The sequence below is a fragment of the Phoenix dactylifera genome, chromosome 18 (assembly GCF_009389715.1).
Source record: "Phoenix dactylifera cultivar Barhee BC4 chromosome 18, palm_55x_up_171113_PBpolish2nd_filt_p, whole genome shotgun sequence".
Lineage (NCBI taxonomy): Eukaryota > Viridiplantae > Streptophyta > Magnoliopsida > Arecales > Arecaceae > Phoenix > Phoenix dactylifera.
In genome coordinates, this window is record NC_052409.1 from 3934276 (window position 1) to 3957704 (window position 23429).

The following is a 23429-nucleotide window of genomic DNA, read 5'->3' on the forward strand; positions in this document are numbered from 1 at the left end:
AGGATACAATTAATGATCAAACACTTGGGTCTCTTTAAAATAAAATAAATAAAAAACATGTCTCCATCTCTTCCAAACTTAATTGCTTGTGCTCGCCTGGTCTTTCTATAGTCTTTTTCCATTTTAGCGTGGGAACATAATGAGCTCACTGCCGCCACTACAATGACAGAAAGATAACGTTGGCCATCAAGGACAAGCCATCATAGTCGAAGTGGAGCCACAGATCATATTATCTCTTTAAGGAGCACCAAAGTTTCCAAAAGGTCCCACTAAAGTCCTAATCCATGGAAGCATTTATATGGGAGCACGATGATACTCCGCCACGCCAATGGATGGCAGTCAAATCAATCAAATTAAGCAGGTTGGTAGCACCCGGGAGAGGGACTAAAATATCACATTCTATCAATTTTTAAAGTTACAAGACAGTAATTGATCCAACAAGATACGGATCAGATCAGATAGATACACAATGGATCAAAAAAAATTTGATCCAAACTTTATCTATTTATTTAATAAATTAAAATTTTAAATTTAACTTTTTTGCCAATTAGATAAATTAATTTGATCTATAATAAATTAAAATAAATTAAACGATTAAGTATTACCACCCTTATCGAATTAATAGATTCGAGTAACTAGTAAGAAAAAAAAAGATAAAAATTTGGCCAATTGAATTCATTATTGGTTCGTGGAAAATATTTTTTCTTTTAGAAATATGATTCCTGAGAAGCAGATTCCTGGAAAAAGGATGCCTGACAAAGTACTCTTAGCATGTTTGGTTGACAATGAAAAAGTGACAGATTTTCAGAGTGCTTATGTTTGGTTGACCATCCATTTTTTTAAAAAAGTTGTATGTAATTCATATTATACCCTTAATAAAAATTAGGTCTTTAATGTCTCTTTAATGCTGAACGGTTTTTTTGAGAAAAAATAAAAATGGAGTGATTCTCGGCTCATGAAAAAGTAACTTTTCTATATTTTTCATGGAAAAAACTTTCTCATGAAATGTGAGAATCATATTCCCATTGGAATATAACTTTTCCGTTTTTCTCTTTGAAAACTCCAACTAAATAAGAGGCATCTCATTACTTTTCCGTTGACCACATTTTCCTCTCTTCTTTTTCCGCGAACCAAACGAGCCCTATAAAAATTCTATAGAAAGCTGTTCTTAGGGTAAGGTGGAACCTATTGATAGATTCTCACTTTACCTAACATCTAGAAACTATGGAACATGGTCAATGTTGGGCTAGTCTTCATACAAATCGCATTCAAACAAATTGTAGAGTTTCAAAAGGTTCGCAGGAAAATAAGATAAATCGAGGGCTTGCATGAAAAAATATGAAGCTTAACGTGTCGTGTGGTGGTGGGATCTCGCGATATGTGCGGCAACAATTAAGACCAAATGGCGCTGCCGTGACACGAATGACACCCGAGACCTAAAATTCCAACAGCAATCAGTAAATACAGGCAGCTTCATTAAAGAAAATCTATGGAATGAAGAAAGTTTGCATTGGATTGATGGAGGACAGCTGCAGGATAAAAGAAGTCATGAGTGTTTCTTCTTTCTTCTACTTTTTTTTCTTCCTCGGAAAAAATTGTCTCTTCTTTACTTTAATCCATCAAAGTTGCAATATTTTGACTTGATCGTAGAGGTTCATATGATTGACTGGCCAAATTCTTCACCTCAGACACAGACAAGGTAGACATATAAGCTTAAGATTTTATGGATTCAAGACACGTCAGAAAGTAAAGGCAAAGAAGCCATGGGTAGTTCATGCACATGAATGTTTCTTCTTTCTTCTCTATTTTTTTTCCTTCCTTGGAAAAAATTGTCTCTTCTTTACTTTAATCCAACAAAGTTGCAAAATTTTGACCTGATCATAGAGGTTCATATGATTGACTGGCCAAATTCTTCACCTTAGACACCGACAAGGTAGACATATAAGCTTAAGATTTTATGGATTCAAGAAACGTCAGAAAGTAAAGGCAAAGTGGTCAAACACTTGGACTTTGATTTGCATGAACCCCCTTTGGTTTGGTCCTGGTCTCATTCTTCCTTATCCTAAGGATTACAAGCCAAGTCTGATATCGGCCAAGACGGCAGCTTTTTGCGGCACACCTGATTGAGAACTTGCACCCCATCACTTGTTTTCACAAAGAGGTTAGACAATGGCATGGATCAAACACCACAGCCAACTTGTTCCACCTAAGAAGCATCAAATTTTATCCAAGAATAATGATGAGGGAAGCAAGATATGATCTCCAAAAGAAACACTGCAATAACGTCCGCATAATGCAAAGTAATGGGCTGGAATATGTAGTTTAAGCTGGTATATGGAGGAATTAATGCAAACCTAGATTCTCTCTTAAAGTTCTAGAAGGGAACAAAAAGATGGCAGGAGAGAGGTGAAGAATTAACGTTTAATTTAGGACAGGATCAAATGAACATTTAAAGCTTGGGAAAAATGGTGCCTCTCATTGATTGAAAATTGAATTTCTTCATTGCCTAACTATACTTGGGCCAATGGACATCTCTCCCTGAAAAATTTAGGCATTGACAAAGAGCTGTAAGCAAGGGCCACAAACTTGGACCTGACCTGAAGTGGTCAAACCCATAGACCTGTGGACTGGGTTGGTCTGAAAGTGAATCCATCAAAAAATTCAGATCTAAATTTTGGTCTAGCAATACTAACATTTATAGGGGGTAATATGTAGTTGTACTTCTACTAAATTTGATCTAGTACCTGCAAGCTGATTGCCGGGACGACTACAACTTTAGCAGAACCATCTTTCCACTGATGGTCAGAGGGCCTCCATCCTAATTCCTATGCAGTAAATTTCGCCTTTGAGCCTGTGTTTTCTTCTGAATAGATCCTTAATGAAAGCTTTCTGCTTTGTATTCTGAGATTACTCGGTTGTGTAATTAGGGAAGTAGGAGAGTGCAGCAATTATCCAAAGAGAGATTCAATGGAAATTCTTGAGTTCAAATTGTACTAGATTAAACTAGTCCCTGCAAGCCAAATGCCGGGACTTGTTCAAAATCGAGAGAAGCTTGACTATGTATATACACCTGAGACATATCCGTAATACTCAAAATTTCTCGGCAGTTTATGAAATCTTGCTTCTGCTAAATATGAACTAGTTCGAATTTGCATGACCCCCCACGAAGTGTTAAAATTATTGAATCTTGAAAGATTTGGCAATCGAGTTACACATGAAGGCTTTTGCTTCATAACATTACACTTCAACCTTCTCCGTTTAGAATGCAAATTTGACTTGGCCCCATTTTGTGTTTGCTTGCTACAAGTGGCTTGAGAAGATCTTTTTTTTAATAATTTCTTTCTCTCTTTTTTAAAAAAAAATCAGTATAGCCTCTGCTGACAAACTGATTAGCATTTATCTGGTTAAGGATCTATATTTTTTGGGATATAATTAGAATTCAGTTTTCAATTAAATATGTAGTGAAATGTGTTTTTTATGTTTTGTATGATCTGGCGATGCTGGAAGCTATAGGTTATAGAACAGCAAAGACCAACTGACAATCTGCATCATGCTTCATTTTTGACAAGATGCAAATATTCTTGCAGTTGGGGCAGCAAAACATCGAGAGAAAACGAGAAAGTAACTGGAATTGATGTGCCTATGGCAGTTTGCTGCTACAAGGTTCATCTGAAACCAGATTGCGAAGTCGTATACAGCGTAAATAAAATGGTGGATCCTCAGTTGCGCAAATGCAGCTTTCAGTGGTTAGCACAGGAGGTCACTATTAGTGATAGTGCAGCACTGTTTACAAACATGAATTAGTGGTCCATGAAAACAATTGCAGTCATGGCTTTTTAAGAAGTATCATATGGATTATTCATGGGTCTAAATCGAAATATACAACCTTTGAAGGTTAAATGTATTGTAGTTGATCGAACTGAACTGAGCTGAGCTGACTGAAAAACAGATCTGGTGCCCAACGTCATTCTAATTGTTTTCCTCAACAAAAGTACTTATGGTAGCACCAATGGCCTGGCGTGCATGCTACCGACATGGCCACTTCATTCTAGCAGTTCCTCTCACCAACTGGACTCACGCATTCAAGCCTCCCATGCATTTGGCTCTCTCTCCGGAAATTTCGTCAGCACTATCCATGTTCGTCAGTACTTATTAGAGATGATCCCTATAGCTCACACTATCCATGTTCGTCAGCATGCCACTTTCATTTCCTGAAATTTGTTGCAGCATGCCATAGTATCATCTCTAATAGCCAACTTCATCCCTATATAATCTGACAGCCAACGATCCAATATTGGCGTCAGTCACAGCAAAAAGAAAGAAAACCAGAAGAAAGAAGCAAGCAGAAGACAAGCCATGAAGAGCTCTTGCTTAATGATCATGGTTCTTCTTGCCATTGCCGTCGTCGATGCTTCCCCAGAGACGACGGTGCATGAGGCCTCAAGCAGGGAACCTGTGCCGGTCAGTCTGAGCAACAGGTTAAGTGGGCTGTTCGCAAGGCGCGGTGGCTTGTGGACTTCAGCCGGCAGAAAGGTGGCGGGAGGTGAGAATAGTGTGCCTTCGGATGAGATGAGGACTGGGGAGATAACCCAAGAAAGTAATCAGATTTTGAACGCCTGCATGACCAAGGAAGCATGCCAGAAGAAGGCGGCAGTTTGCTCCAAGAAATGCAGCAGCTGCAAGAAAGCACGAGAAATGCACTGCTAAACGAAGAAGTTTGGAGTTGTAGTCTTTAGCTTATTGTCACTTTCTAGTTCTTATGTGACTTGCTCTTGTTTTCTTCCAGATTTCCTGGACTTTCTGTAGTTCACTGCAACAATAAAGGCAGTTCCTGTTAGGGTTTTTGTTTTGTGGAACTTTATGGTATCTCTGAAAAACGAATACGGTTGGCTTCCTTTTTTTTTCTGGGTACATAATATGCTTCCTATCCTTTTTTTTTTTTTGGTTTCTTTGAAGAACCTAATAAGTGCTGATCTGAGTTGAGCCATTGGTGGAATTTGGTTCTCTTTGCTTAATGGTGGTGAATCTCATTTTTACTGTGTTTGTCATTATTTTGATATCTTAATCATTATATATCAGCCATGGTCTTGGAATATTTTTGGTCTTTTATAACTTTCCCCACCTTTCCCCGGCGGTTATAAACCAAGATAAACATTTTATCTTAGCATCGATCACCCACAAAGATTACCGAGATATCATCAAATCTTGAGTAGGATTTATATTGTTCTGCATGTGAGCTTTGTCTTTTCCCCTTTCTTCTGACATGTTACATGCCATCTGTTATGCCTTTTTTTTCTACAAAGAGTCGAACGTAGTAACATTTTTTTCCGAACCATTGAAAGGTTTGCAAATTATTCCTGAAATTTTTGGAGTGACTCGATTCAATATTGAACAGTCTAGATTTATAATTAATTAAATAGCAAATGAGCTGCCATTTTGTTCATTCTTGTTGCCTACTTGTCTTCTCATCCTTTTTTGCTACATAAACCAGTTCATGGCAAGATAAAAAACATCCTTAAGCTTTTTTTACTTTCGTCAAATTTGATTTTTTCTTTTTTAGCTTTTACCAAATATTTGGTGAACTTTTCCTCGCATCAAATTATCCTGAAATTCTTATGGCATCTTTTGCCCACTGCAACAACCTTGACAACAACCCATCCTAGGGCACCTTGTTAAGAAAGAGTTAATCAAATGTATTAAATGACACCTTATAGCATTTTAGTACACCCTGGCAATGTAATTAAAATAAATAATTGTATCTAAGTAATGACTTTATTTTATATATTGTCGTTTAGCATTTTGCATAAATATTTTCTGTTTTAGAATTGCTAAAGTATATCTGTAATATCAGTATGTAGATAAATTGTTACCTTCTTTTGATTAAAAATATCCAAAGAATTGTTATTTCACTATTATTTGCAGCCAAAAAAGTTATTGAGAAACAAGTTATTGTCATCTTTAGAACATTTAATAGACTAATCGTCCATTAAAATGTCATAACAGCCAATGCTGTCACATAGCCATAACAACATTATATATTTAAAATGGATCTGATACACACCGCAAGCCGGTTTTAATCGTAACCAAATCACAAGCGCAAGCTGATTAACAATGCACCAGGGCAGACCACAGAACTGAAACCTGCTATCGGAATTCAATGCTGCTCTCCAAAATAAGCAGTAAGTATTAGCCTGCTTCCCCCGACCTAATATCCATCTCCCCTCAGCACTGCCTGGCTCTAACAGAATCCACAGATTGGTGGTTCAAATCTAAGCCATAATCTCCTCTACAGAAGTTTTCCAATGGGCTGCTGGCTGTATAGGTGAACGTTTATGACATCATAGAGCTCAAAGATGCAGTGTTGGAAGTGCAGGAACTTCATCATATGTCATTTGAGTCAGAGAGCAGGGACCTTTTCAAAGTTAAGGCATAGATTCAAACAATACAAAAGCCCTAAAATGATATTTCCTTGACATACGTAACTTTTAGGATATGAAATGATGTGAATCATCCAGGGGCAAGATGATGAAAATTTAATGATTTGTTTGCCCTCTTCCTTGAAATGCCAGTCAAAATATCAACAACAGAACATTAGCAGTATTACTATACAACCAGATAAAACAGATGCTTTAGTGGGAGAGAAGTAATAAAGAATTACATCTGTGAGTATTCTTGCTTTCTTGGGCTTTGGCTTTCATATTAACACTTCATAGAATCAGCAATCCAATGTGGAATGTACAACCAAGATCACCGAAACATACAGCAGGATATCTTTTGTGAGAATCTCCTGTTTTGCAGAAAATCAGGAGTGAACTTGAGATAAATGGTTAGAAATAAATAAATCAAGATGTGTTTTAAGAATTTACCAGCAAACCACCACACAGTAGGTTGTCAATGGAACAAAAAAAAAATGGGAATGCTTTCCCTTCGAGATATGAATAATTTAGGTGACAAAGTTTCTTCATATCAGCCTTTTATCCTGGCATAGCCTTCAAAAGGATCAAACCATTCCTTGTCCTTCCTGGCAGCTTGATCCCAGCGTTCCTTAAATTTTTCCAGCTCAGCAGTGGACTGCCTTCTGATCTGTTGAATGATAGCATGAAAAACAGATGACAAATATAAGCATCTTAAATTTGATCATTGTCGTATTGAAATTTAATATTCTTTTCTGCTGGAACCATGTTAAATATACTGTTGTTCTTACATGGGCTCTTAAATCCAGGGATTTGCTTGGTGCCTGTAATAAGAGAAAGTAAACTGAAATTACTTTATAATATAAGTTGACATTAGTGTAGCACATGAAATTGCAAAAGTTGATATTGAGTTATGTTCCGGTATGCCAAAAAAGTAGGGTAGAAAACAAAAATAATACAATTTCAAAGTAATGAAACAAAAAAGGGGCTGAGGAAGAGTCTCTTATACACTCAATGCCTTTAACTAAAACTATACCAATTTGCAGAACTTACTCATGAAGTGAAGCCTGCTACTGGCTTTAATTAGTTGTTGGTTTTTGCAAGAAGTAAGAATAATGTATCTTGTAAGATGTAACTTAGGAATCTACAAAATCTCAATAAATGTCCTCTAAAAGTTAAGGGGATAGTCTATTATATGTGTGTTTTTGCGTACAATGTGCGTGCATTGTTTTCCTTTGCGAATGCTGTGTAGGTAGTCTATTATAAGCGGATACTATTGCCCCCTTCACTGATTATTGCTACAACTTCTATGATGGCAAACCATGAGAACTTCAATTTGAGCATTTATCATATGTTTACAGAACCTTGCATGTTATTGTCTAGCTATCATCATCTACCATTTCCTGCTGTTGAATTGATGAGTACAAGCAGCCCCTTCTTTCCCTACCTCCAAAGGAATATTTACTCACATCATTCATCGGAGTTCATTCGAGCATCATTGAACAGTAACATAACTCAAAAGCGAACAGCACAAATAAAACAAGTGTCATTAGCACGATAATATTCAGAAAATATATAGAATTTACAATCTTATTATCACATTTTAAAAAAATCTACTCAGGAAAAATTGCTTAAACAATTTTTGAACTCTCACGATTTTAAGTAATATCTTCAGGAAAAATAAAACTAACACCTTCCAGATGCAACTTTGATTTTAAATTTGGGAAGAATTATAAACAAACAAGCAAAGAGGGAAAAAACAGTATCTAGTGATGATGAGGTTGAACCTTATTAACAGATCCTCCTCCCAAGGAAGGTATTCCCTGGTGAACAATGTATTCGACGTCGATCACTCCAACCTTCTTAGTTCGATCACCCTGAAATTCCATGCAGTACTTCGTACATGTTTAAAATGCATTTTGTAGCCTTATATATCTACAACATGATAATTCATAAAAAGCAAAGTGGCGCTAGCAAATAATTTTCCAGAATTGATGTTATAAAGGATGAAGAGTTCTGTTCTTTCACTAAATATTGATTTTGCAGATCGCAAAATAATCTGTTAGATGTAAAATTAGCACCAAAGGAGCAGTTTGGTATTTGCTTGATCTGATGCTCAGGCAAAAAAAATTTATGTGAATGAACTACTAAGCAAAATAAGTAGTAACAGTCTAACAAAATCGCATAAACAAGCATCACATGATAAAATATGAGTACAAGGGAATTAAGTAAAACACATGGATATTCAAACATTGAACCAATAGTATCATTTATTTCATCAAATTATGAACTTATAAAATGAACCCTAGTGCAATGAACGGTCAATTATTTTAGAAAATCATATGCTGCTGAAATGAATATAGGTGGATATTCAGACTGTCAAAATGAGATAATATCCTTTGCAATAATAGCAGGGTATTGGATCATTTTCTCAGATGACATGCAATTTATCAAATGACAATTAGCTTAATCTGTTTATTTTTATCACCTGAGCGCAATATCCAAGCTTCATGTCCAGCCCCCATCCATGAATCAGGTCATTCTGCATAATGTTACAAGATTCCACATTACACAACTTAAGAAGAAAGACTGATGCCTTAAACTATTGAGGGAAAAATAACATTGCAATATTGAGAATAAAAAGTATAGACATAATAAAACAAATCTCTGATCACTCAGCAGTTTGAAACATAATTGTACTAGAAACCAACTTAGAGTTCCATGACCGATGTTTCTATAACAACAGGATCATTATTGCTTGCCAGAGGAATAGGTCACCACATCCATGAATATGTATGCTAACAATATGAACTCCAGAAAAGCATGTTGTAAGATAAATGCATACACTAGACTGTCTGATTTTATCTTTGTCCTGCATATTTCATTGTTTCTAGTTTCAGTGACATGCTCGGATGGGGAAAAGGTCCAGTAGACCTTCTGTGTTCTATCATCTGTTTTTTTTTTTTTCAAAAAAAAGATCAGACTATGAAATGATTAGTGATTTACATTCAGTATCTTTTTCCCTGACATTTTCAGTATCCAAAGCACCAATAATAAATGAGTGGTATCACCAACAACACAGTTCAATGCTGAGTATTTGTAACAATAAAGCTAACCTTCCTATATAATGAATAAGAAAATTAGTTTGCTAAATTGAGCTGATAACAGAATAAAATGTGGAGATGCAGAGCCCAAATAGCATGCTACCAAGAAGTACGGTAGAAAAGAGCAAGCTTGTAATTTGGCAACACCCAAAATCTTAACTAACTGGCGAACGATAATGCTAGAAAAAAGACAGTTGTGAACTAACTGGCGAACGATAATGCTAGAAAAGACAGTTGTGAACTAAGATATAAAGGTGGACAACACTGAAGACCTTCTGAAATAAATCCCACTTCTCTGAGCATAAAGAACTATTCTAAGTTTCCTTGGAAGATGCCTGTTGACAACTTGGTTCCATGCACAATCCAATGTGAAAACTGGTGACTATGAATAAATAGAAATGGTTCAAACAAGCACTTTCTTTTCAGAATTTGAATTCCAGCTGCTATAAAAGGAAGCTATGTTTTGGAGTAATTAAACTGCATTTGCATATAATATTCAGGCAACTTATGAAATCAGGGCCTAGTATAAGTATCTACGAACTTCAAATACAGATGACATTTTCACTTAATAAAAATAAAATGCAAACAAAACAATGTAGAGATTTATGGTCACACCTGGATGAGATGCCACACACATTTCCATGCTGCTCGAGAGAACACAGGTGCCATCCCTTCAACCCATCTGGCATCAACCAGTAAATTTGTAGAATTTAAATCTAATGGAAAGATGCAAGAACTTGTGGGCTATCAGCCACTACATTACCTAAAATTTATAAGGAATAATGACAAACTGAGAGGTGCAAAAGATTGCAGACAACAGACCAAAAGCCAAGAGGGATTAAGCAACACTATGTAATTGCATTTTGGTCATAGGTCTGTAATTCTTAAGTCATATGAAGGTGCCAATAGCAGAGTTGGTAAAGTTGCTGGGAGTTGCTACCATCTGCCTAGGTTCAAAAACCTCCTTCACCATAATAAAAGAAGCTGGGGCTCTGCATCTGCCCCTAATTAAGTTTTCTAAAAAAAGATGAAAGTCATACTTATTTGAGGTACAAAACTTTGCTGCTCTAAGGTCACGAGATCAAATACTGACAGAAATGAAAGGAAGAGGTAAGAATAGACCAAAGTACATTAAAGATTTTCAGCTTAAGAAACAGTGGAAGAAAAAAAAAATGTGGTTAGATGGATTGGGGATATTGCACTCTTCCAGCAAAAATATAAACATGCAACTACTTGAAATGACAGAATGCTTGGTATTTGATAGCATAGGTCCATGAAAAAGTGATAAGCAATGATTATTTGAAGATATTAAATGGAGCATAGTCCCAGAAAGTTATAGAATAAGCTGGTTAGAATAACAAAAGTCTACAAGGATGGAGGTTATGACAAAAGATAAAGAAAAGTTTGAAGTTTGAACTCTGAAATAAACAAATAGAAAGGCTTGGCAAGTGAGGATCCATGAAGCCTACGTTAGAATAGCATAACCAGATAATCTTTACTAGATGGTTCCATAAGGTCTCCACTAAAAGGTAAAAGGAAAGGGTGACACAATCACTATCACATATTTCTTTGAGGAAGTTAAAAAAGAGACAAATATATGCAAATGTGAAAAAATTCATGAGGCTAACTCAACACATGATGGACAAATCATACAGACCAAAGTAGAAACCTTTACCCGGTGCAAGGAGGTCCTGTGCTTTCATCGGAGCAATTCAAACTTCCACGAAAATCATATACTCGCCTTAAGTAACAAAAGAATAAGAATGATAACTAAACCAAGAAATGCCGAAATAAAAAGTTCAGTGCCTCAAAATAAATTATTACAATAATGCCTTATCTACCTGTGGACCTTCGCCTTTCTATCTCGGACTGTAATACGGTGGTGTATGTCGGAAGATTGATCAGGATCCAAAGCAGGCTGTGATATTTCCAACCCTTCTGAGGCCATTATCTGTAAATACCTGGACATTCAACCATCAGAAGATATTAATAAGAATATAATGTATAGGATTTTCTGTAGTCAACAAAAATGATTGCCAATATCAACCAAAAAAAACAAAAACTAGTTGTAGCAGGATGTAATTCATTTTGAGAGTATTACAAAAACCAAGTTGTTTAATACTCTCATTTTTAGCTAAGAATTATTTTGATCTCTAGATATCATGAAAGCTTGGATGAAAAGGTTGGGCTAGCCAATCAGAAAGAATCTAGAGACCATCTATGAAATGTGGGGAGCAAGTTGGAAGGGTTTGAAGAATGGAATGAATCTACCAAGGTTCGTCGTCTCGGTACTGCACCCCGTACTGATGCCACACTAATATAGTGTCGGTACGGTATGAAATTTTTTTGGCATACCTATACCGAACCGGTACGGTACGTCCCGTACCGCCCGATTCGGGCCAGTACCATGGAATCTACTGTTGGGTGCAAGGTTTTAAGTCTTGATGGCAGAGACCTTGTACTTGAACCTTACCCATGCAGATCTGTGCAGTATGTAATGGTATGCCCCCATAACAAAACATGGTACGCTATTGGAGTTGACACAGTACTTAGAACCTTCATTTGGCACATCAACTAAATATAAACAGTTACCGACTATGGCCCTCCTATCTAGCATGAGAGAAAATAAATGACAAAAAAAATATAGATATACATATAATACAGTGACTAAAATCAGTAGGTTCAATAATCTTAAATGCCAGACTTTCAGACCCTTCCCCAAAGTTATATGTATCATCATTGAGATACTTCTACTATGTTTGGATGGCAATTCCTCAAAACAGTAATGCCAGCCATATTAGCAGTTAGAGCATGCCTTTGTATTTGACTTCCAATAAACCCCTTATGAAAGGCTGATATGGTAAAAACACTGCAGAAGAGAAAAGGTTGTATTTATGAAGAGCCACTCTGAGAGGTGGTACTAGTATTGAGGGTTGATAAAAGCTCACTTGCATTTTGTTAATCAATCAACTGACCTTAAAAGCTTAAGCTTATAGGGAAAGGGTCAAACACACCTTCCGAGATGAAAATTTTCTACACCTAAATCTTCATCCCATAAAAAGATATAATCGTAGGCAGATACAGCACTTGGATGTAAAAAGCGCTTTGCGAACCACCTGCAACAATTGGCCATTAAACGTAAACATATCAAATAAATTCTGAATAATATTATGTGTATGTGTGTGTTCGCATATTACATACATATGCATATCAATGTGTATCTTTGTAAGACTTAGAAAAGCAGGCTTGAGAAAATGCACTAGTTTCATAAAAGCAAGAGGCAAATGTATACACTTAGAAGTAACTTCTAACATGTAGGAAATTATACTACTGGATGCATGTACAAAACCATGATCAAAAACTACATATAAAATCTATATTGAGGTTAATACAAAGATTAGAAGTAAATATATGAGGATGGCACGCTAGACATGAACCTGGTTTGATGACTCCACAAATGATTGGGAAACTATATTACCTCTAATATAAAGAAAAGAATGATTTAAATTGGAACCACCAATGATTTAATTATTGGTGTGAACCAGTCTGTACCAGAAGTACCAATAGGGAAATAGTACCAGCACCCCCTGTACTGGTACCACACTGACACTTGTCGTACCCTGTTTTTTCGTTGTGCTGGCATACAAAAATATACTTCTTTTCTATGGAGTATTGTCCCATACTTTATATGTACTGGTACCCTTATTTTAAACCTTGGGAACCACAAATGAGATTTAGGTTAAGCATAGGTCAAAAATCCCAACAGATGCTTCCAGTTGCATCACGTTTTAACAACTTCAGAAAAAAAAGAAGAGAGATATCCCAAAATTTTTAATCGTCTTCAAGAATGTTAAATCTATGATCAATATGTTTCAATAAGAAATACATATGGGCATATAAAGGGGAGAAAAACATTACCACTTTGTTTGGTTATAAGCAAGTATGTGTATTGCCTTGCCGCTCCACTCTAGATCATGCCATCCATCCACATTACCATCATAATGGAAAAGTATAATGGAACAGTTATCTATAAGAAACTGAACTAAAAAATGTTAGTGTATATTAGCAACACATGGATTGAGTTATAAAACAAAACTTTAGCATTCTTTGATTAGGTTATGATAAAAAGGCTGCTAGAATCTATGCATATACCTTACGTACTAAAATATCCACATTCTGCTTTTGTGAAATGCCAACAGCCATTGCCAAGAGTGCAGCATAGTTCCCACTACCATCCTGCAAACAATGGCAAATATTATAGGATGGAATTACCATTTCACCCACAAATTTAACATTTCAACTTATTGACAATCAGTCATTGACTCGTACATTCCATCAGAAGAAATAACATGTGAACTGACTACTCATTTTTCTCTGTTCTGTGATCGTTAAAAGAAGGATTTGAGGAGTTGACAGGAAAAGACGTAAGAGGTAAAACTGTTTAGGCTTACTTTTGTCTTCTTTGAATTTAGATCCAACATAAGTAAAGGAAGATGTGAGTGAGGATACAGTGAAAAATTATATAATGACAGTAGCACTGCTATATATATACAGATCAAAAGGCTCAACTATAGAAACCTGATTTCTGAAGTCACAGTCAGGTTGTTGCTACCCTTAGCTAAAAGGTATTACCTAGCAATAGAGGGTGCTCTGGCACAGGGATTTTCTTAGCACAAAGAGGCAAGGGAGGTTATTGGATTGTAAGTAAAAATCCAATGTATTTTTTTACACAAAAAAAAACTTTATAAAATATGCAAAAGTACTTCTATCTTTCAGATATAAGGATTTCCATTTTAATGAAGACTTTTAACATGCACTCATAGATAGAAAAATCTTATAGACGATATTGTAGGTATACAAGTCACAAGAATCTACCATATCTTCACCAAAACTACAACATGGGCCGCTGCGGCATTAGACAAATTCACCTTTGAGATGTGGCTCATTGATTTGGTGATCTCCGTCACCACCCTTAAGTCTGTATTGCAATGATCTTGTTGATTTATACATCCAGGGGCGGCCCAAGCCTTAGGCGACCTAGGCGGTCGCCCAAGGCCCCGGCTCGAGAGAAGGCCCCCGCGCGACGGCATCCTAGGCTCTAGCCTCCCAGCTCCTGCAGCCCCGCTCGGCCGCCTCCCAGCTCCCGCTCGGCCGCTCCTAGCTACTAGCTAGCTACAGTGTCAGAGCCTCAGAGGGTAAGGCCGCAGGAGCCAACGGCTACCTCGACAAGACGCGGGTGCTCCACTGTCCACTCCTCCTCTCTGGCTCTCTTTAAAATCCTCATCCTGCTCCACTCCTCCTCCACTCCTCAATCCTCTTCTGCTCTGAGTCTCTGACAGCTCTGTTCGACTGTTCCGTGAAGCCGTGAAGGTGTGACTGCCTGCCGCCTGGCCCTGGGTCGTCTACTCGTCTCCTCCTCGCCTCCCCCCGCGCGGCCACGCCTCCGCCAGTCCTCCTCCCCGCCTCCTTGGGCCCCGGCATCCCGCGACCGTCCCCGCGACCCGCCTCCCCGGCATCCAGGCGGTCCCGCCGCCCGTGACCTCCTCGCCTCCCTCCCGCCTCTCGGGCCCCCGGCTCCCGTGAGGCCGTGACCCCGTCGGCCCGTCCGGCTCAATCCAGCGAGCCGGCGAGGTCGTCTCCTCCGCCTGAGCGCCTCCCAGTCCCCGGACGGCCGGATCCCGCCTGTGACACCGTCAGGCCGTCAGTCCGTCACTCCCGTGGCCGTGAGCCGTGAGCCCGTGACCTCCTCCGCTCCTTGCCCGACCTCGGCCCCGGCTCCTGTGAGGCGTGACTCGTGAGGCCGTGACGGCAGACGGCGTGACCTCCTCGGCCCTCGCCTCCCTCCCCGGCCCCGGCTCCCGTTTTCCCGTGACCCCGGCGGGCCCGGCCGTCCCCTCAGCCCTGAGCCCTCACGTCCGTGTCACGGTGTCACTGAGAGACTGAGTCTGTCAGTCTGTGACAGTGACTCAGTGGGTAGTGGGCCTAGTGGCACTGTAGCACAATATATGGTGTGATCCTCCTAACCCTTTTGATTATATTTTCAACATCCAGTGTCTAATTTTTTTAATTTTATTGCAATTTCTATAATTTTGTTACAAATTTTCTCTTCTATTTTTTCTCTTTTATATTTTAATTTGTTTGTAGTAATTATCTTAATTACTTTGTTTGGTAATATAATTTTTATATTCAAATGTCTAATAGAAAATATGAATGTGGATATGAAAAACTAAAAAAAAAAAAGAAAAAGGCCTCATTTAGTGAGTTCGCCCTAGACATCTCAAAAAGCTAGACGGATTATTTTTAAATAAATTTTTAAAATATTTTATACTTATTAAAAATTTATTATTATTATTATTATTTTAAAAAAGGCCTCATTTAGTGAGTTCGCCCTAGGCCCCCAAATGCATTGGGCCGCCCCTGTATACATCTCACATCTAATCTACAACAGAAACATTGTTTCCATGGCCAAGGAAATACCTCAAAACTCCACAGAAATGCCTGAAAACACTATTCAATGAAGCTCATGCATAATTCAAAAATTTGCGTAGATCAATTTTCTGATTTCCCTGTAAATGGAAAGTAAAATGCTGTACCAAACCAAGTAGTGACCTCTTTTGACATTATTCATTCATTTTCTTAGTGTCTTTGAAGCACTCAAAACTATAGTTCTGAATCTTTTTGGAGCTAACATGCTCGAGACTTATCATGCAAGTGGTCATTCCTATGTAAAATGCATGAAGCCATCAATAAATTAAACACAGCACTAGTTGCCCTTAAAGGAGTTCAGTAGTAAAACACTAGAATACATTGCAACAAGAAAACAGTAAGGGAAACATGATCCTTATAAAAACGAAAGTGTTATTACAATCCACACAAGGCACCAGAAAAGACTGATATGCAGCACCAAGTGCAGTAGTATCCAAAAGTCTATTTGAACAAGACCAAATTAATTTTCAGCAAAAAAAAAAAACAAGACCAAATTAATGATCTTATATGTCACAAAAAAAAATGAGAAGAGGCTGATCAGATCATAGAGACATAATCAGAAAGAAAGTCAAGACAGTCCATCATCACAGTCCACCAAATTGATGGCCCATCATAGTTACCTTCTCAGAATAACTTCTCCACATTCAAGAACACAAAAAAAAACGATATGAAAATATTCAATTCACAAGCACAGCAATTGGGATATACACCATGGAATTGGATTGCAAAGCAATAGTTTAAATGTTCATAAATGGAGATGTTGACTAGCACAGGATTATAGCAAATAACCAGTTGATTCCACTAAATCTTGTCATTATCGTCGTCCTATATGCTGATCTGTTTGCATCAACATAGTTATTGTCCAGTGTTAGATCTGTATTCTTATCTGTTTAAACCAAACATGGGCACTCTTATTCCCAGATTTCTATCCTCTTCGGATTACTAGTTTCAAGATTTGAACAGTTATAGTACCTATAATCATATCCAATAACGAAATGGTATATTCATATTCTAGCCGGTCAATATATGCTGCATCTATAGTGGGCTCCCACCTCCAACACCCAGTTAACTTCCCATTTTACAAACTAAGCAAGATAATACCCAAATCAATCCATATCTACTTTCTCAAAATCCTTGCCGCTTACCCATTTTGCATTGAGAACAAGCTCTGTTTCAACTTTTTTATCATTTATATGCCCTTTCGAAGTGTACCAAGCACACAAGCTCCTCAATGCCCAAATATGCAAGTTTACAGGAAATCGAAAGTCTATAGCCAAAACACCACAACTATTTACTGTTAACTCTATATGTCGCACGAACGGTTAAAAATAAATAAATAAATAAAATAGATTTTTTTTTTTAAACCATTAGGAGCACCCTATAACATTATTAGGGCCAAAGGTAAAGAAGAGCACGAGATATATTAATTGTATTCCTAACAAGATTCAGCAGCATTTATTAAAGAGGAAACTTGGGAACGGAGTAGTTACCTTTCGGCTTGACCTCTCCCAAAGGGGCTTCAATGCCATGTCGGTGGTCGATTCCACTACGCCGCGAGGCAACGCGTCGATCCTGTTCCTCCACTGCCTCTGAAACCAAAAACCACGCCACTAATTCTCTTCCACCAAGAACAAAAGAAAAGAACGCGATACGAAAGACCACCGAACAGAGGCTCCCGCCCGGTACCTTGGTCGACTCGAACGACTGCTGCCCCATGTCCATCTGATCAAGATCCAAAGGTGAGAAAGCCGCGAAAGAGAAGAGATTGAAGGGCGAAGACAGAGGGGAGAATGGAAGGAAAGCGGCGCACCGTGAGGTTCTCGTACTGGATTTTCATGGTCATGGCGACGAAGATGACGAGGGTCATAAGCAGGAAGACGAGCCCGAAGGAAGCTTGCGTCTTCATGGCCGGTGGCGGCGGTGGAGCTAGGGTTCCTGCAAAGGCCGGGGCTCGCTTCCCGCGACAGCGGAGATCGAGAGGAGAGAGAGAGAGAGGAGAAAGGTAGAGACCCCCTCCTCGGTTTCGAGCGGAGAGAACAAAAAAAAAAAAAAAAAAAGCGAACCGCGCGCGATATACGTGGGAGAAAGGGTTACCATGCGGGATCCGCTGAATTGTCCCGTGGAAGACCCCACGGACGCAATTGAATATGGGAACGACACGTGGACTCGCGCCAAATCCCACTAACGGTCGCTTTCGCCAGCTGCCGGTTCACCGGCATCGATGTGGCGTGAAACAACGAGCCCGGCTTGAACCTCGCTTTTATGCAGGCCATATCTGTGCGGACAAAGCAGCGGTTTTTGGGGGGGGGGGGGGGGGGGGGGGGGGGGGGTCGGGGAGGCGTTGTTTGATGGCTGTGAAACTGGATATGGAGCGTGCTTACGACCGGATTCGTTGGGACTTCCTCAGGTGTGCTTTGGAGAGCTTTGGTTTCCATCAGATCTGGATTGACTGGGTCCTGGGCTGTGTGCAAGGGCCTAGTTTCTCCATCTTGGTCAATGGTACGCCATCTCCCTTCTTCAGAGCTACTATGGGGCTTCGCCAGGGATGTCCTCTTTCCCCATACTTATTCATTATTTGCTCTGATGTTCTCTCTCGTTGGCTACATGCTGCTTGTGAGGACCAGGGGCTGGCCGCCTATAGTCCAGCCCCTGGCGCCCGGCCCATTTCTCATTTGTTGTTTGCAGACGATTGCCTTCTGCTTGCTAGGGCGAGACCTAGTGAGGCCTGCACCTTCCAGAGAGTGCTGTCGGAGTACTGTGAGGCGTCGGGCCAGAGGATTAATCTCCAAAAGTCAGCCATATTCTTCAGTCCGAGCACGGAGCGGAGGGTGCGACGGGAGATCAGGGTGATTTTGGGGATGCAGGAGCAGGAGGGGGCACTAGATTACCTGGGAGTTCCCATTACTGGGAGGAGGTTGCGGGTGGCGGAGTGTTCCACACTGGTGCAGAGAGTACAGAGTAGGCTTGAGGGTTGGAGGGCCTCATCCCTCTCTATGATGGGCAGGCTGACGCTGGTCAGGTCAGTGCTATGCTCCATGCCGGTTTACATTATGGCCCATACAGTTGTGCCGAAGACAGTGCTGGTAGGGATTGAGCGGCTGATGCGGAGCTTCCTGTGGGGCTCTTTGGGGAGGGGCCATGGAGTTCATCTAGTGGCCTGGGAGAGAGTCTGCACGCCTTTGAGTGAGGGTGGCCTAGGGGTACAGTCTCTCCTGGCTAGGCGTGAGGCACTCTTGGCGAGGCGTGCTGTGCAGCTTGTTCTGGAGCCACATGGACTATGGAGTCAGGTCATGTCAGCGAGATATGGTCCAGCAGGCTTAGTGGGCCAGGTGAGGGGTAGCCGGAGGAGTTCCTTTATGTGGCGGGAGATTGGGAGGTATCTGCCTATGGCTCAGGCACACTCCAGGTGGTTGACTGGCGATGGCAGGTCCATTGATGTTATGGAGGACCCATGGGTGGATGCTCTCCCGCTGAGCTTGTGGCCGACGATGATTGGAGTTGAGTTAGCTGTGGGACTCCGGGTATGTGACCTCCTCGTGCCAGGCGAGAGGGAGTGGGATGAGGACAGACTGGGTCAGTTATTTGGGGAGCACCTAGTGGAGCGCGTTCGGGCTCTTCCCATCCCGGGGTCAGCTGGTCCGGATGTCAGGGTCTGGAGTACCACTTGTAGGACCAGAGTCAGTGTTGGTGATGTTTCTCGGGTTCTTCAGCAGGAGTCTGAGCTGAGTAGGGACTGTGGTTGGGTATGGAGGTTTGGCCTACACCAGAGGGTGGCACTGTTCCTCTGGAAGGTGGCCTGGGATCGCCTGCCGACTAGTTCAGAGTTGAGTCGACGGGGGGTCGGCATTTCCCCCTTGTGCACGCTCTGCGAGGTGGACGAGTCAGTGGATCATGTACTCTTCCAGTGTGGCTGGGCGAGGAGGACTTGGAGGCTGTCTGGGTTCTCGGAGGGTGTCTGGAGCCGGAGGGACGGCTTCCTGGAGGAGGTTCGGGGCTGGTCTAGATCCCCACCGATGCGATGTTTGGCCGTTAGAGCGGCATGTACAGCTTACCATATTTGGTTGGCCAGAAATGGCCGTATTTTTGGTGATATCAGTCTGTCCCCGTGGTTTGTGATGGAGCGGGCTCGGGCGCAGGCAGCGGAGTTCCTCCATGTTGACTCAGACCTTGGACCTATGATAGCTCGGGACATCTGGGGCCCCCACTCTACTTCGGCAGCTCCTCATGTGGTGTTTTTCACCTGGGAGCCCCCACCCCCGAGCTTCCTCAAGGTCAATTTTGATGCCTCAGTCCAGGATGGCGGCAGGAGGGGAGGTGCTGGGTTTGTCATCAGGGGCCCGGATTCCCGCTTGGTGGCAGCAGGAGGCTGTCAGATCTTCGACATCTCAGTTTCAGGGGCAGAGCTGCGGGCAGCTTGGATGGGGTTGCGATATGCGCGATCCGTTTTGCGGGCGAGCTCCATCATCCTGGAGGGAGACTCGGCCACTGTGATCAGTTGGGTCCGGAAGGGCCCGTATAGCGATAGGGCAGTTCACCCACTGCTCCGGGATATATGGTTGATGGTGAGGGGGGGGTGCTCTTTCGAGCAGGGCATGTATATCGGGAGGCCAATGGTGCGGCAGACTGGGTGGCGGCGTTTGTTGCGTGCCACTCAGGCGGCTCACTATGGGTCGGTGAGGGTGATTTACCTGGTGCTATCCGGGAGATTTTGTATGCTGACTCTTCTAGGTGCATTCGTACCCGAATAATATGAATCATCGGTTTTAGCAAAAAAAAAAAAAAAAAAAAAAAAAAGCAGCGGTTTGGGATCCACTGCCTGGACCAGTGGAAGAAGTTGAGAAAACTTTCTAATGGAAGATTGACACGTGGGCGGGAACCGATGACGTTGCAGCGTTAGTTCACGGTAGCTTGCGGGTCCCATGTCCCTTGGGGTGTATTCGTGACCATCACCGCTGAATTTATTATGGGGCGGTTTCGGTCCTGTGACTTGACCGAGGACACGTGGCGTACAAGGAGCATGAATGTGAGGGTCGAACAGCAAATTTCTCGCGTTAATCAAGGATTCCGTCACGGCCGAGATCCCCAGTGATGTATCAACTTTTGTCGATATATCGAAACTCACGGATGTGATTTAACCGATTGCTCTGCATCTAATATCGATATTGAAATAGATTTCCTAGTCGGTCTTGTACTATCTTAAATTATTTTTTAGGTTATTGATATTTAAATTGATATCTTAAAAAGATGGGAAGTTGATTTCAGTGTTGCAAAATCTGTCGGTATTTTAATATCTCAAATTTTTCTTTTTCTAATCTAAATTTGTATATAAAACGAGATAAACCAAGGCCAGATCCGTCTTATAATTTTGGTTACCCCTTAAGATGGTTGAGACCTCCATGTTAGATTGGATTACACAGAAATTTTATGCAAAAAAGACAACTAAATAAAACAATTGTTTTTATAGCCCTCTGGTCTTAGTTCAAACGACCATTCATTTAGAGTTTTGTTCTCAGTTAATTTCGCCGTACTAACAATGAAGTTCATCGATTTCTTGATCAAGCTGCAAACTATAGTAAGTATACTTGAATGAATTTTGTAAGGATGGATGGTGTATCAAAATGATATATTGTATCATGTTTATATTATATATATTGAATTTATTTGTAGTGTTTGAAAACCATATTTTATAATGCTAGAACATGTGATGCACGTTAAAATCATATATAACATATATTAGACATTTATACTGCATTTCAAAATATCATAATAAAATTAAGCTTGTATATGTTTTTCGATGATAAAGAATAGATTTTTAACTGTTGGATTCTTATAATGGAGAGCGGTAAGGAAGGCTAACTAATGATTATCAAACTTTTAGCAAAAATGCCTAACAGAAGAAATTAGTCTTATCTAGGTTGCTATGCATAACCTATATTTATTTAATATGCCAAGTCCAATTAACCAAGATCTTTATTTTTAAAAGGTTATATCAAACATCTTTTGATTTAGATTATTTTTTTAATATAAAAACTGGAAATGTAATATGATAAAAGTTTTGTGTGAGGTTTAGTTTTGAGATTCTCATTTTTAAACAAATAGTACAAGAACAAAGGATCAATTTATGCATGGTTAGGCTCAAAATAAAATGCCTTAAATTCCTCGATCAAACTAGCCGGTTCTATGTATCCAAGCTTATTATGTAGGGTATAATAAATAGATAAAGTTGGAAAAACACTAGCAATAATGTAATAAAATAAAATGGGGAGAAAGGGTTACATGCTCTAAGATGATGTTTTTAGAGAAAAATATTGGTGATTTGGTTCTTTAAAAACCCCTAAAGATAATTAACATATCAATAACAGCATACAATATAAATTGGGTCTGGGACTTCCCTGTCCACTGTCCACGAAACCTAACCTCTAAGAACTGGATATATTTTTATTAGAAAAGGAACCAAGCTGGTATTCAAAACAAAATAAGGGATTATGTCAAAATCCCATAAATGAAAGATCTATGGAATGCCTGAAAACCACAACTTTGATAATAAATATCTACTGTTGGCAATTCTCCATGGCCTTGGCCAAAAACCAAAAGGAAGCATTGAGTAGCATTTAATCAATAAAATCAGGAGTATTTAGAGAATGGCCCACATATATAAAACATATCCAAAGAAAGCAACACATCAACACATGCAATACTGTTGTACAAAAAAAAAAAAAAACACCATAGTTACACAACACAGTCAGGATGGAAAATGGAAAATGGAAAACAAATACTATGTAAAAGGATCACAAGTAATCAACAAGATATATATACTTGATGCTTGAGTGTGGATAAATTACAATTATATATAAGTAACAAGATGGCATTCAACGGAACACAGACAAGAATAAAAATGTGAAAAGATTACAAAGCATATAGAAGTAATGAGATGGCATCCAAAAATGCATATAGGTCATGGTAATGCCACGGCATATTATTTGACCAACTCCATAGAATTTGCACTAGCTTTCCTGAATCAATTCATCTTAACCATATGGTATAAGGAGCTTCTATGATTGAGTGGCACCCATATCATTCTTAGCATTACACTTTTACAGAAATATACAAAACTAAATAACAAAAATAGAATAAAACAAACAGAAAGATACAAGAACACATAATAAAAATAAGAGGAAAGATAAACAGATTTTTTTTAGAGTAAAAAGAAAAAAATATATGAACTGAAGACAAAAAAAAAAAAAACTAAAGCTTTAAAAAGAGAAATACTCTTGGGAACAATACTGACTATAAAAAAAGTTTCCTTGCGTCGACATGGCATTGCATGTAATACTGTTATTTGACCAACCTTTTAAAAATTGCACTAGCATCCTTTAATCCCACCAATTCCCCTCAACTATGTATCATAATGAACTCTTTCTTTCGG

The 23429-nt window shown here is 39.7% G+C and overlaps 1 protein-coding gene across 2 annotated transcripts; it reads right to left on the reverse strand.

Annotated features, from left to right (window-relative positions):
• Positions 1-6437: 6437 nt before the first annotated feature.
• On the reverse strand, positions 6438-18023 carry LOC103698025. 2 transcript variants are annotated; one of them, XM_008779978.3, is made up of 14 exons: positions 17814-18023; positions 17690-17725; positions 17494-17592; positions 13670-13753; positions 13436-13554; positions 12532-12633; positions 11359-11478; positions 11193-11258; positions 10133-10199; positions 8902-8955; positions 8201-8290; positions 7205-7237; positions 6867-7083; positions 6438-6787 (listed from the first exon to the last, which is right to left on the reverse strand). In XM_008779978.3, exons 1-13 carry the CDS (start codon positions 17907-17909, stop codon positions 6967-6969), a joined length of 1083 nt encoding a protein of 360 aa, XP_008778200.2. In that variant the 5' UTR covers positions 17910-18023; the 3' UTR covers positions 6438-6787; positions 6867-6966. The 2 variants fall into 2 exon arrangements, with proteins under 2 accessions (XP_008778200.2, XP_008778204.2); XM_008779982.3 differs by lacking the exon at positions 11193-11258.
• Between the last annotated feature and the right edge of the window lie 5406 nt (positions 18024-23429).

Excerpts from the sequence above, each read along its gene's own strand:
- LOC103698025 (XM_008779978.3), bottom strand. The coding sequence starts at position 17,909 with ATGAAGACGCAAGCTTCCTTCGGGCTCGTCTTCCTGCTTATGACCCTC. Across the intron at positions 13,555-13,669 it reads TGGATATTTTAGTACGTAAG|TTTCTTATAGATAACTGTTC; the intron begins GTATATGCATAG and ends TTTTTAGTTCAG. Across the intron at positions 8,956-10,132 it reads GTGTGTGGCATCTCATCCAG|AATGACCTGATTCATGGATG; the intron begins GTGTGACCATAA and ends AACATTATGCAG.